We start from the raw sequence: 14,182 nt of genomic DNA, 5'->3' as shown, positions 1-14,182 counted from the left end.
AATAAAATGACTGCCACATTTTTATCTCTGTGAGATACGGATCACTTTGCCTTATTTAAGTTGTCTTAGGAACCTGGTTTCCTGCTACACCAGCAGTTTTTGTTGAAGATGTATGCATATTAAACACATTTGTATAGTTCTTTGGCACTGTTAGGGGTTTATGTTTTCTAACTTGTTTGTTTTATAAACAAGCATTACAATCAATGGTTACTGGCGTGCATCATTCACGAATGCAACCAGTGTTAGTTGATTTTTTGGCACTTTTATACATTGTGGGGCTGATTAGGATGTCAGTGGCACCGACATGGACGACACGTCAGTGTCAGTCCGTCTAACATCTTTAATTGCGGTCAGACCGCCCCATTATGATGCAGTGGATCTGACCACATTGCCCAGGGACCGTCGGGTGTGTAGTCAGATCGCATTCCCCACAATGGGGGCGGTGTCTTCTCAGGCAAAGCCGTGGGGATTATGATCCACCTTTCTGCCAGCCATTTCACATTGGTTCTTCTGACATGAATAGGCTGGCGGAAAAGCTTTTTTGGGCCCCTGTCCCCCATGGCCCTCAGCTATGGGCCTTTGAAGACACCTGTGGTGCCTCCCTAAACATCCCTGCATCGTGTGGCAGGAACCGCATGGTGCAAGGATCCATGTAAACATGCCTCTCTGCATTGGGGCTTGTGCTGCGGCCCTGTTCCGGGCTGCAGCACAAGTCTCAATGTAGTGAGGCATGTTTCCGACCACCTCCACGGTGGTTGGATCCTAATTTAAGGGTCGGGACCACCGACTACCTGTCGGTCAGTTCCGTTCCCGCAATTATGGCGGTCTGATGCTCGTCCAACCACCATTATAATCGGCCCCTGTGTATGTATTTGCAGGTTCACGGATATATACTTGTTCTTAATTCAGTTGATATTTGGCATTTTAATACAAAATATTGTATAATTTATGAGACCGCACAGCTAGCAATATTTTTATATGGACAGTACTGCAGGTGAAAATATGGACTGTGGAATTTAGTTAGCAGTGTGTATTTCCACAGCAATATTGTAAGTGCTGAATTTATCCCGTTAAGCATAAATGGCTCATTTAGGACTTTTAGCAATCAAATTTATTTATTTTAATTATTTATTTATTTTATTTTAAAAGTTTTATATAGCGCTAGCTTGACCCGTAGGTATCAGAGTGCTTTACATACACACTGTAAAAAAACAGACGGAAAATGCATTACATAGTAGGCAGGCAAATACATGTTCTAGATGAAAGTTGTATACTTTGATAATCCTTTTAAAGGATCCAAGTAATGTGACTAATCAGTGTTACCCTGTAAGGTGAGAAGATATAGTAGAGCTCTGAATTGAAAGTAGGCAGAGGATAGATTAGACAGGATGGAAGAGAAGAATTTATGATAGAATGGGTGGCTTTGGGTGTTGTACTGACTTTGTTAGGTATGGGGCATACATCCAGTAAAATTCTCATGGATGATAGAAAGGAACCTGCGTGTGTATCAGTCAATTCAATTCAATTTAAATATTTATTAAGATTTGGAACTCATATGAGGTCCACATAAAATACTTACAAATTAATACATGAAAGTGTAAATATAGCCACAATCATTCCACGGACATAAGACAGAATAGAATGACAAAATGTATCCTAAAAAGGACAAAAAATATACTAGGGGCAATAAGTCAACAAGTTAAAATACTAAATAAAATGCAAAATTCATCGTCAGCAGATTATTTGAATTTAGCAGCAAACGTAATTGATAAAGCATATCCTATCTTAGCCAGAGAGTAATGCAATAGCATCAGTACATGTGCAAAAAGACGCAATCCAATATCTTGCTATATCTGAGACTTTAAGCTAGCAGCAGAAAGGAGGAGGGGAGAGGAACATAGCAACTCCATTTTGTGCAAACAGCAACAAAAACAGGATTAAAATATACACATGAACTCCTTAAAATAATAAAAAAGTTTAAAACACACCGCTTCATTTTTAGGACACAATAAGAAGTCGCGTGCAGTAGTTACATTTTTGACACCATTTTGTAAGAACATTGGCCGAAGCCAGCGACGCCGGCACAAGGTCAGTGCGGGACATGCAAACAAGATGTGATCCAGGATCTGAACACTCAAATTGCAAAGATTACAGATTTTTCCATTACTCAGATTTGGGGACCAGTGTGCCGCTAAATCGTTTAAAGGTAGAAGATTCATGCGACAAAGTGTGAGAAGCCTTCGGGTTCCATTCTGTAAATTCCAGTATACATATTTTTGAGAAGTTTTTGGTATGTTTGTCCTTAAAATTAACTCTAGTCTCTTTTTGGAATTACAGAATTCAATATCCCTATTAAAACTAATCTTACCACTGGTGGTTTTTAAAGAAGATTTAAATTCTGAGGGAAGAAGAGTATTCACTAAATCTTCTTGTACAGAGAAGTTTTTCAGAAAAGTGTGTATCAGTAAACAGCCAGCTTCATTCAGACCAAGAGGCAATGGCTAAAGAGCATGGAAAATATGGAAAGTTGCAAAGCGTGTGATCGAAAAAGCCAGTAATTTATTGGGAGGCTGGGATGTGTGTAGAAAAAGGTGGCTGTTGAAGGTTAATGTTACAGTGGATGAACACATTTTAGAGTGGTTTGCCTTCAAGGAATCTGCAAGCTGAAGTTTGATTTTGCAGATATTCACATAGTTGTCCCACAGTAAAGATTTAGTTGATTGATGGACAGATGGATAGATTTAAGATGACTGATGAGAAGGATATTGAGTTTGCCATCAGCTGAGGAGAATGGAGTCACAAGCAATGTTAAACGATGACGGGTTATCTTCAAGACATTAAGTGAAGATAGTATGTGATCATAAGCTTATCTTAGTTGAAAAACAGCAGTGGTTATCCATCTCGAAGTGACCCTCAAGAAGGTGTGCAAGAAAACCTTTGTAATGCAAGGTATATGGGGAACTAATTAAAACAAATCAGGTGATAACATTTTGAATGTTACTATCATACTGATGGTGGGCAAAACTGAAGGTGGAGATACGTCTTATGAGTGTGATGTTGGAGAGGGAGCACAGGAGACAACGGAGGACACATTCTTGGGTGCCTCACGTTCTTGGTGGAAGGAGTCAGATGAGGAGAAAGGAGACAGGTAACAGCAATAGAACACAGTGTTGTGTCATTCTGCAAGATAGAAGGAGAGAAAGGCAATTGCAGTTTTGAGGTTCTCAGAAGGGCCATAGGGTGCAGCAGCACATAGCAGTCTTGAACATAATTATAAATTATTTGCAAGTTTTCATGTTTTTAATCCCACTGTTTATCAGGTGATCTTATTTTGATTGACTGAAGCATACTGTTTTACTGCGATGACTGATCATCTAGTTAAAACGTTAAACTATTTGCACTGTTACACTGAATCTAAGCCCAAATGTGGGCTTGCTTTATAAAGTGTAAAGGTTTAAGTCTCATGGAGCCTTTTGGGTCATAACATGGTTCTGGAAATCTGAAACGGAGATCTGTTACTGACATTCATAGTTTTCCTACCTGAAGCATCTCTGTACTAATGACAGACAAAACATCCTCGTACTGTAACTCACAGTTAGATTACAGTGAAAACTGTGGCAACAAAGAAAAGTCCCAATGAGAAATAAATTGATTTTATGTGCATCTGTATGCATAAAATGGTGCATGGCATTCCTTTTAATTTACCTTTTAATTGATTATACCTTTGAAGTATTACAAATCTTGCCAGTGCTTGTAAATAAAAAAACAGAGCATCACTAACCAGATCTCTTCATTGCATTTCCAGGTGATGGTTTAGACAACAGTGTAGCTTCACCCAGCACAGGCGATGAAGATGATCCCGACAAGGAGAAAAAACGTCATAAAAAGCGTGGCATCTTTCCCAAAGTAGCTACAAATATCATGAGGGCGTGGCTATTCCAGCACCTTACGGTAAGTGCCTATTTGGAATAGTATTTATACACAGGACCATGCATTATAAATGTGGGAGGAAAGGTTTCTTTCTTTGATGAGGTTTGTGGTATTGTGTGGGGTACATCACTATGGGTGCAAATAAAAGGCTTGGTAATGATTAGGCTTTAGACAGCGCATAGGTCAGACTTCCAGTTTATGCCCACTTCTCTTGAAAAAGCTGGGCAATCTTGTGAACTCATTGATGTTACATTAAATAGGGTGTGTGTTGATCAGATGTGACTTTCAGTCTTTGGATAAGATACTAAAGGGTACAATAAGGGACACCAAATATGACAATCCAAGGGTCGTCAGTATGGCACGTGCCTAAGTGCATGTGTCAGGGCAATCTAGTTTCTTTGAAATGTTATGTACACTTGATGGATACTGTTCTGTCACTATGTATGTATAATTAGTATAGTTAACTTTTGCTGAAATCTTAAATCATTCGTTTGGGAAAGAAATCAATTCTTCCTAAACTATATGATAAGATATGACACACTTAGCAAATATTTTTTTGTTGTTACATCTATTGTAAAATGTAATATGTATATTGGTTATCTTTGATGAGTGTGTAAACGTAAACTTGTATATTGCCATGTTTATAGAATGTGTTAAAGGAAAATAGAATCACTAAATATCATGAACTGGATGGAATAGAAAATGTTCAGAAAAGAACGTTGTAGAATGTTGGTATGTTTTTATGCTTTTATATAGAAATCTGTGAGTCTGAGACTCATTTGTTTGTTAGCATGATTATTGTGTAATCAGTACTTGAGAGCTTTGCTATTGAAGAAGTGTCAATCCAGGAGTCTTTTCCACTAAGGTTGTTTACTGGATACGAGGCACTTGACTTTTACATATCAACCAACCTTAAGGAAGTTCTTCATGCTAGGTCGAAAAGAAACAAATATGAATTGTAGATTAGACTAATTATAAATACATAAAATATATTTCACTGAGTGTTATTTTACAACCCATTACTTGTATGAACGACATTACAGTATCATGGAAAATGTTGATGTCAGTATATGTCACTCTGTATACATATTGCTGATGCCCGTTTAGGCATTAAGTCTGTCTTGGCTGTCAACAATAAAATTATGTTGTGGAAAAAAAAACTTTCAATGGCTCCTGGTAGCTTGTTTGTGTAAATTACCAAAGTGAATATGTATTAATTCCTCAATGTCTCATGGACTACACATCCTGAAGAAACAGTCTCTAATTAGTGGTATTGAATTCAGATTATACTCAACCAGAAACATGGAGGACTTTCATAGTCTGCTTTGGTTAAAGTCCAGAAAACCAATCCAATCTTAAACTGTAGAGCTAACATGTAGGATGCGGGATGCAATTGATTCCAAGTACAGTCAGCAGTTGGAGCTGGAAGTGATCTTTTTGTGCAGCGGTGGTTGGGCCTGTACGCAAACTATATTTATGCCAATTGCCATGCACACAAAAATATGTTTATTATTAATACCTTTAGATTTAAAATATAATGGGTTAGACTCGATTGCTTAGTTTGTTTGAATAAGATTTATGATGGAAATTTAATAATAGGACATCGATAATAATAATGCTAATGAACAAGTGCCACATGTACGAAAAGCCTGGTTGTAAAAAACTTGTTCCAAATTGTATCCGCCCGTTAATTTTGTGATGCAACCTATGTACACATTGGTTGCATTGCAAAATCTCTAGTTGTAGTTGTTGCAGTCCAACCTGCCTAATGTATATTTATTAGGCATGCGATTTCCAACCCATGATTGACTACAAACACAGAAATGGTGGCCTACAAGGAACAGCATACCACAATCCTGTGTGTATATTCTCAAAAGAAAAACCTTTTTTTTAATAAAGCAGCCCATGTTCCTTAAAGGAACAGGCACATCTTTGAAAAATCCAATTTCGAGTCACATCAGGAGGAGCAAGCTGTGGGTTCCTGGAACACTGCCTGCTGTCCCAAAGGTCACCTGACTCAATTTCCAAAGGGGAAACTATCCAAATGGGATAGCATCCCCTTTGCAAATGTGTTACCAACCCAATTGAGGAGTCTGAAACTTTTCAATACCTTGTGACTTCATTTGCAAATTATTGATGCATGCCATTCTGAATGCTAATTTGGAGGGAATACCTCTATCACACCATTCCCAATCGCAGTGAGACATCGGACGGCATAGGTTAGTGCATAGCAAAAAGGCATTGATTTGTGCTAACATTTGTGATTTTTTTCTAATAGCGGGATTTGCGACCACAAAATAAATTTGCACATCTGGCCCCAAGTTTTGCTATTTCTAATAATAATAATGAGTAGGTCTTGCAATTTCTAGGTCATGTAAATAACAAGTTCTAACAAACAAGGGCACAGCGAAAATGGTCTTGCTTTAGTGTGTCAATGTATGTAAACATAGGGCCCGATTCACAGAAGTAACTTAAGACAAAATCCTAAACTTAGTACCATTTTTGTATTCACAGAAGGCACATACTCATTTTGGTATTCACAGAAACCACTTACTCATTTCGGTATTCACAGAAGTTTAGGAGTCCTGACTTTACTACTCCTAAACAGTTTAGGAGTAGTAAAGTCAGGACTCCTAACTTTAGGACTCCTAAACTGAGAAAAATCCTAATTTTAAGACTTTCGGTATTCACAGAAGGCATTTAGGAGTTCTAAAGTTAGGAGTCCTAACTTTACTACTACTAAATTGACAACAATCCTAATTTTAAGACCTTCGGTATTCAAAGAAGGCATTTAGGAGTCCTAAAGTTAAGAGTCCTAACTTTACTACTACTAAATTGAGAAAAGGCATTTAGGAGTCCTAAAATTAGGACTCCTAACTTCTGTGAATACCGAAATGAGTAAGTGCCTTCTGTGAATACCAAAATGGTAGTAAGTTTAGGATTTAGTCTTAAGTTAGTTCTGTGAATCGGGCCCATAGTATTTCACAAATGGTTTATAATAAGTATTTATGTGCACAAATCTTTTTTAGCATATTAAAGCCTGCTCTGTTGGCTTCACGATTGCTAGGTACAAAGTGACAAGATAGCGTAATTTTCTGTAAGTAATGCATCTAGCAGATAATTAATTGAATGTGACAAACAGTATGATGATTACTTGTGCTCCTAAGGTGTAAAATGGTCCCTCATACATTCCAGTGGAAGTACTCCTAGAAAGCAGAATGATACACCAAAAACCAAAAACATGAGGAAAAAGTAACACCACTCTGGGTATATTGGTAAAAATACATATTGAAATTAATTGTTATGTCACCTCAGAACCAAAAGAATCCAGAAAAATAGCAGTGGAACGATATTCATGTGATTCCTAATATTTTTAATTCACCAGCTCGTTTTGCTGGGATGGATAATATTCTCATGGGATATATATATATATATATATATATATATATATATATATATATATATATGTATATATATATATATATATATATATATATATATATATATATAGTTTTTCTCATGTTCTTTCAAACTTTTTCAACATTAGATTAGAAACGTTAAGAGGCTTCTGATATGTTGTATGATATGTATTTTGAAAAGATTAGGTACATGAGAATTGAATAATGGATTGAATTTACTTTACAGTTTAAGAAGCAAAAGCTTTAGGTGGCTGAAGATTAATTTTAGACTTCTAAGTTTTATAATTGTTTTGCTCTATGTAATTTTCAAATGTATGTTTAATTGTTAAGGTTGCCATTAAACAAACACAACATTTGATAAAATATATACCTACATACTTATAACTCCCCTCATATTGATGCACTAAATAACAATAATGGCAACCCCCTGCGGTTTTTCACCTTCAAGAGACTGATTAGGGGTGACTGATTAACATACATTTTAGTGTTACTATTTTAGAAGGAGTTGGAGTGGGAATAGTTTGAAATCCATTTTTTTATGGAAACGTACTCCAGAATAGGGCAGGACGGAGAGAAATGCCTGCTTGCCTCCTCTTACAGCCCAACTGACCTCAGGTGGGGCAAATGATGGGAGGGGTACGAGTCATTCTTCAGCCTTGACCAAATAAGAGCAGCACACTCAGCATAGTGAAGGGAAACTTGAGAATACACATAGTCCAAGCCCTTTCACGCGTATTTGATTAATTTGTTTTTCCAAATGAGACTAGATGGACTTGCATTTGCCCACATATTAACCAGACTCAGTGCTGTTATGGAATCTAAGTTTGGTAATACATTTCCATTTACCATCAAAGTTCACAAATTATCTGCTTGTGGCCATCGAGGAGCACAGGTCTGGTGCACCCCAGTGTTCTGAACAGGGGAAGTGGTCGCCAAAAGTTGTGTTTCGTGGCCACAAGGAGACCTGAGTACGCTTGGCCTATGGATTAAATGGCCTTTGGGTTAAATGGCCCACCCATTCCTTGTTCATTGTAAAGGCTTCACTATTGTAAATGTAATGTTGACCCTCGTGTGCACACAGCGCGGAGCACTGTAATGGGCGCTGGCTCTGGGGATAACCAAACGGCTACCCCTGATACCCGGAGCTCGTTCCTGAGCACTACCGGAGGAACCCGGGCTGGACTTGACTGACTTTAATATGGCACCCAGGCAGGACTTGCCTGACCTTAACTTGGCGCCTGCCGCATAGGGAGGCAGCATGCAGGTTTGAGACTGACTTCCACACTGGGAACCTTCATACAGGCCTGCTCGGAGTTGTTGACCAGCGGCAAGCAGGAGCTTTGAGATCATCATCCCCATCGGTGGGGATGATGATCTTTGGATTTTGCAGGTGTTGAACCTGGTCCCCAGTGTTGGAGAGGGGCACATGATTGTTTCTTCTGAAGAAGGAGGATAGCCCCCGGGAAGTGGTGGAGGGGCATCACAATGGAGGTGCCTGGGGACCCCCTACACTCTTTATTCTAAGCCGAAATATTCCTTACAGAGCCCTATCAGGTCAGTGCCTGACCTCAAGATGGCATCTGGTTTTTGTTTGGACTGCAGTATCTCATCTCTCCAACTCCCCCGCTTTATTATGACATTCTCTGATTGCACCTGATCATTATCCTGACAGCGGAATCCGAGCTCTATGTCAGATGCCCGGTGGAGCTGCTCGGTTTAGCTATAGAGGAGTCCGGCCTGGGTTCATCCCCTCGGCCGTCAACTACCCAGTCGGACATTGGGCACAGTTTCTCCCCGTCTCCCTGTTTTTCTCACATCCCTCCCCTGAAGAATTTCCGTAACTTTGCTTTCTTTTTTCCCATGTTTATTTTGCTCTTGGAACAAATGTAACTTGTAGCCTGTAACTCTGATCCTTATGTAAATATTGCCTGTACCTGCCTAAGATGACGGCTGCAACAAACCCTCCTGCGTTTCTCTTGACCTTATCTCCCTCCTCCCCCCTACCCCCTACCCCTCTCCGCTCTACTCTTCTCCACTCTCCCGCTATTGACCTTTGCGCCCACCTGACCTCGCCCTTAGTCCCCACCCTGTTTATCTGTGAATTTTCACTTGTCAATTGAGATCTAGTTATTTTGTCTGATGCCCGATGGAGCGAACTGGTTTAGCTATAGGGGAGCCAGGCCGGGCATTCCCTCCTTGCACGTCACCTACCCAGTCGGTCTTTAGACAGATTTCCTTTCGTCTCCTGTCGTCTCCTCCCCGATCCTCCCTCTATTGATGTCTCACCTTCTCTCCTCTCTCAACGTATTGAGACTGAACTATTTTGTCTGATACCCGATGGAGCTACCTGGTTTAGCTATAGGGGAGATGGGCAGTGGATCCCTTTTTGGTCGTCACCTACCCAGTCGGTCTTTAGACAGACTTCCTTATGTCTCTCCTTGTCGTCTCTTCCCTTATCCTCCCTTTCTCACCTCCCCTGCCCCTCCACTACTTTTCTCTCTCCTTTCTATCCTCTCCTAATTGTAGTGCCTATTTTTTGATGTTATTGTGTAATTGTTGAACTTTTTCTGTTACATTGTTGATTCTCATGTAAAGTGCTCTGATACCTGCGGGTCTAGCCAGCGCGATATAAAAATCTTTAAATAAAATAAAAATAAATAAATACCCTCTAGTAATAATGCACAGTAGCATACACACTTTTATTTCAACTTTTCAAGAAATGCTAAAAAAGAAAGCCCACGTTTGTTGGGTTACACATCTCACTCAGCTACTTTTTTGTGTCTGAAAAAAATACGGCATTTTTATTATTTTCAATTGTCCATCAGCCTTAGCTTGAGAAAACACTTAAAGTTTGAAACCACATAAGAACGTGCTAAGAAAAACAACGATATTCAATCAGATCTTCCTGTGTTTTCCCCTGTGAGCATTAGAGTGGCAGACCATTGTTCGTAGTGGACATTGCCATTTGAACTGCACGATTCTTATACAAAATTGTATTTAGATTAGACGCACACTTATGGATATAATGTTTCTTTATTTTTTTCATTTATTTTTATTCACTGACATATTTGTTTTTATGCGCAGATGTAATACAAGCAGTGCAACCGTTTCTGAGTATGTCGAAAACATTTAGTTGACATTGTGTAATATATGAAATAGGTTGTTATTATGTTCATTTACTTTAAAATTAATGTCTAATTATTTTTGGGAAATGAAAAGTTTCTAACGAACATGTGTGGAGTCACCAGATACTTTGTAAATGCTGTAATGCATTGAAATGGACAAACGTACTGAGGGAAGATTAAAGTGAATTGAAATCTAGACATATTAGGCAATCTGATCATAGGAGTTCAAGACAAGGAAGCGCAGCTATGACCTGTACTTGTAGTCCTCAATGTTTATGCAGAAAGTCATTCTTTTAATAGTTAATGATAATAGTATTGTTGATGCTTTAGCAGTTCAAATGTAGGGCTTAGTTTCTTTTTATTTAATCACAGTTGGCTTAGCAATAATTCTAGTTTACTTTAAAGGTTAATATTACCTGCATACAAGGCGGCAACTGCCCCCTCCATGAGCTAATTATGTTGGATTTTCAGGCATTTATGTTGTCAGGGCAATCCTGTGGTAGATTCAAATAGTGCGTTTTTTACAATCTACAGCAGGACACATTTTGAGTCTTACTTCACTTAGCATTGGTGATGTTGTGAATAATTGGCAGAGATAGACTGGTGATTGGACAAGGTATTTATGTATAAGAATACATGCCTCAGACTGATGGGTCTTTTCAGTGTTTGACAATGGAGCGCCCCTAATAATGTGGACAAACATTTCTACTGCAGGGCCAAGAATGAATGCATAGATACATTCTACACACACTCAATCCTGAGGATTATAAACATACTGTAATGCTAATTTCCTCACTCCTGTAGGAAGAAAGATGCAGGTATGACATATTTATGAGATAAGGAGCAAACTTAAGGGCCGATTATGATTGCGGATAATCCGCATCCTCCGGTCCAGAAGAAGCCACCGCCGGGCCGGAGGATGCGGAATATCCGCTGCAGACTGGAAAAAGACCCCCGCCAGATTAGGATGGCTGGGGGATCTGTTTTCCGTCCGCTGCTTTTCCGCCGCGGTTGCCTTCCGACCATGGCGGAAAAGCTCTAACATGGCTGGCGGTGTCTATCAGACACCGCCAGCCATATTAGGATAGCTGCGGTCATATGCCTTTCCACGGCGGCATTTCCACCATGGAAAGGCATACAGTGTTGTCTTCGGGGGCCCGATGCGGGCCCCCAGGGGTGAAGGGGGGGTGGGGGGTGCACATGGGGGTACCTATGGTACCCCCATGTTTTTGCGTGCACGAAGCGGCAGGCACCACGCGGTGCCGGCAGCTTCGTGCATGCAAAGGTAAACATGCATTTTTGTAACATTGCGGCGTGTGCTGCTTCAAGCAGCACCCGCCGCAATGTTAAAAATACAGGATGTGACCGCCAGGGTGGTGGACACATCCTAATTAGCACGGAGGGACCACCGCAGCCCCTGAGGACGGTCCCTCCTCCTCTGGGGTGGCGGACGGACGCAGGTCCGTCCGCCATTCTAATAGGCCCCTTAATAATATGGTTTCTATACATGGTAGAGGTTTGTGATGTAAAGTCACTGAGGATTCATTTAAGATGCAGGATAAACACCAAGTACATTAATTCCTCAGTGCCCTCCTAATCATATATAATTGCAATATATGCCAATATGAAACAAAAATCCATTCATTGTCCACTATCTGTGAAATTTAACTACAGTGCAAATAACTGCCTTTGTGTGCAAAGCAAGTTTTTTCAGGAGAAATTGTGATGTGGATGGATGGTGAACTTGTCCTATCGAAAATTGAAAGACTAGGGCTGTATAATTCACCGTTTTCAATTATATTCTCTAAAAGTTCTAGGTTAGCATTTAATGTCCAAAAACATTGTTTCTTTATAGCAGCAATTATGTTTATATGCCCAACAGACGTGTGTGCTCTATGAAACTTTGGCTTCACTTAAGAGTGGTACTCTGCAAGCAGAAGATAAGGCCTATTTAACCCATTAAGTGCTGCAGTCGGCTAACGGTCGTCGCAAGCACTACCTTGCCAGTGCTGCGCACGTCCGTTGGCCGACGCGGTCGCGCTCGTTTCTTTGAACGTTCAGCACTGACGCAGAACATTCGAAGCAACAAACGGGTTAAAGCATCAGTTGTCTGCTGGTTTACACATTGGGTGGTGGGGTCCGCGTATTAAAGAATGGGCTTGTATCTCTGTCCCAGCTGGAACTAAGGACTCAGAATATGGCTCACATTAAAACTTGGGATTCTAGCATTTTGCAGACAGGTTTCTCGAGGGAGAGCATGGAGGTGACTACTGGTGGAGTCTACTAAAAGAAATACTGCTTCAGTTGCGAAATTACACATAATTATAACCTTCCTTCCTTTTTCAATCAAGCATATCGGATATAAAATGTTCATTATGGCCTTTTGATTTTATTTAAGATCTTTGTATGATTCTACTAAAATGTGTTTTATTAATATGTGTGAAATCAGTTCTTTCTGAAATGATGCATCGGTTTCAGTAGTTTTCCTTCATGCAGAATCCCTTATTGTTATGAATGACAACCACATGAACATTTTGGCCTTATTAGGGCATTTGGCCGGACCGCATATCTGTGTTGCTTTTACTATACCAGTAGCTGCCTCTCAACTCCCCCTACATTCTCTCTAGGAGTAAAACCCAGAATATAGTTACATTTCTTCATAATTGGTATTCGTGAATGATGTTCTCTACAGCCTTCTATTTCCAAATATAACAAAACCTTTAGGGAAATTTAATATACTGAATCTCAATTCATACACCCTAAACACACACACACACACACACACACACACAAACATATGTGCACACACATGCTTTGTAGATTGGATTCAGCATACAGTGATTAAAAGACAGTGGCGTCACTCAATTGTGTTGACTGAGTACAGGAATCGTGGGGGAAAGCGTGACTTAAGAGCTAACTGAGTACAGTATCTTGTTGCCACACCCCTACAACAGCTATTTTCTACATGCCATTCCAGTTATAGACATCCATCACTAAGTAGTTGTTTTTTTACAAAAAAATGTTTTTTAGAAAATTAAGTGGCTAGCAAACAATCTGTGCGTTATTTGGATGCTCAACAGGTTTACATCTATTTAGCATTAAGCTGTCAATAGTTTTTGGCTGTTACCTCTGCTCTGCTTAGTAATGGTGGTCTTCTGACTAACCTGGGCCCATCTTATTTGGCTGCTGTTGCTGGGCTGGCCAATAAGTGTAGGTTTGCTGTGTAGAAGCAATGGCCCTGGACTCCTTGTAGTTACTGATTTAAGGTGAAAGTCTGAGGTTTGTGTTACATCACATTATTGGACTACTGGTGAAAATATGTCTCTATGTAGTTGGACCACATCTGGAGTAGACAATTCTGCTACACAAGTCTGTCACAGGAAACCCACCAGCAGAACATGTGATATAAATACATCTGGTATTCTACTCCGTGCAGCCAATGCTGCGACGTGTTGAGAAACACTAGAGCATTTGCTCACCTCTAGGGTTCAAGCCACGATGCTGAGAGGCATTCTCTTGGCCAGTCATGTTATTAGATCATCATTATGTTAGTGAACACAGCTGAATTTAGTCCCATGCCAGGGCAGAATGAGTGGCCCGTGTGGCATGGGGGGCGGGGAATTTGATCTGGAGTGTACAAGTATGTTTGGAATCAGCCCCTGAAGTCCACCGCTAGTCTTATCTCAGTGTCTGCAAGTCTTAATTGTT

At 40.0% G+C, this 14,182-nt stretch overlaps 1 protein-coding gene across 2 annotated transcripts in view; it reads left to right on the top strand.

Annotated features, from left to right (window-relative positions):
• Positions 1-14,182, top strand: part of MEIS1 (Meis homeobox 1) — a 162,194-nt gene that overhangs the window by 78,161 nt on the left and 69,851 nt on the right. For both annotated transcript variants that reach the window (XM_086927589.1, XM_086927588.1), the window contains exon 8: positions 3,806-3,951. In XM_086927589.1, coding sequence (XP_086783715.1) covers positions 3,806-3,951 — 146 coding nt within the window. The remainder of the gene's footprint in view (positions 1-3,805; positions 3,952-14,182) is intronic.

Source organism: Lissotriton vulgaris, chromosome 6 (genome assembly GCF_964263255.1).
Source record: "Lissotriton vulgaris chromosome 6, aLisVul1.2, whole genome shotgun sequence".
NCBI classification, from domain to species: Eukaryota; Metazoa; Chordata; class Amphibia; order Caudata; family Salamandridae; genus Lissotriton; species Lissotriton vulgaris.
Note: the sequence above shows the minus strand (reverse complement) of the source record. Positions and strands in the feature narration are given on the sequence as shown.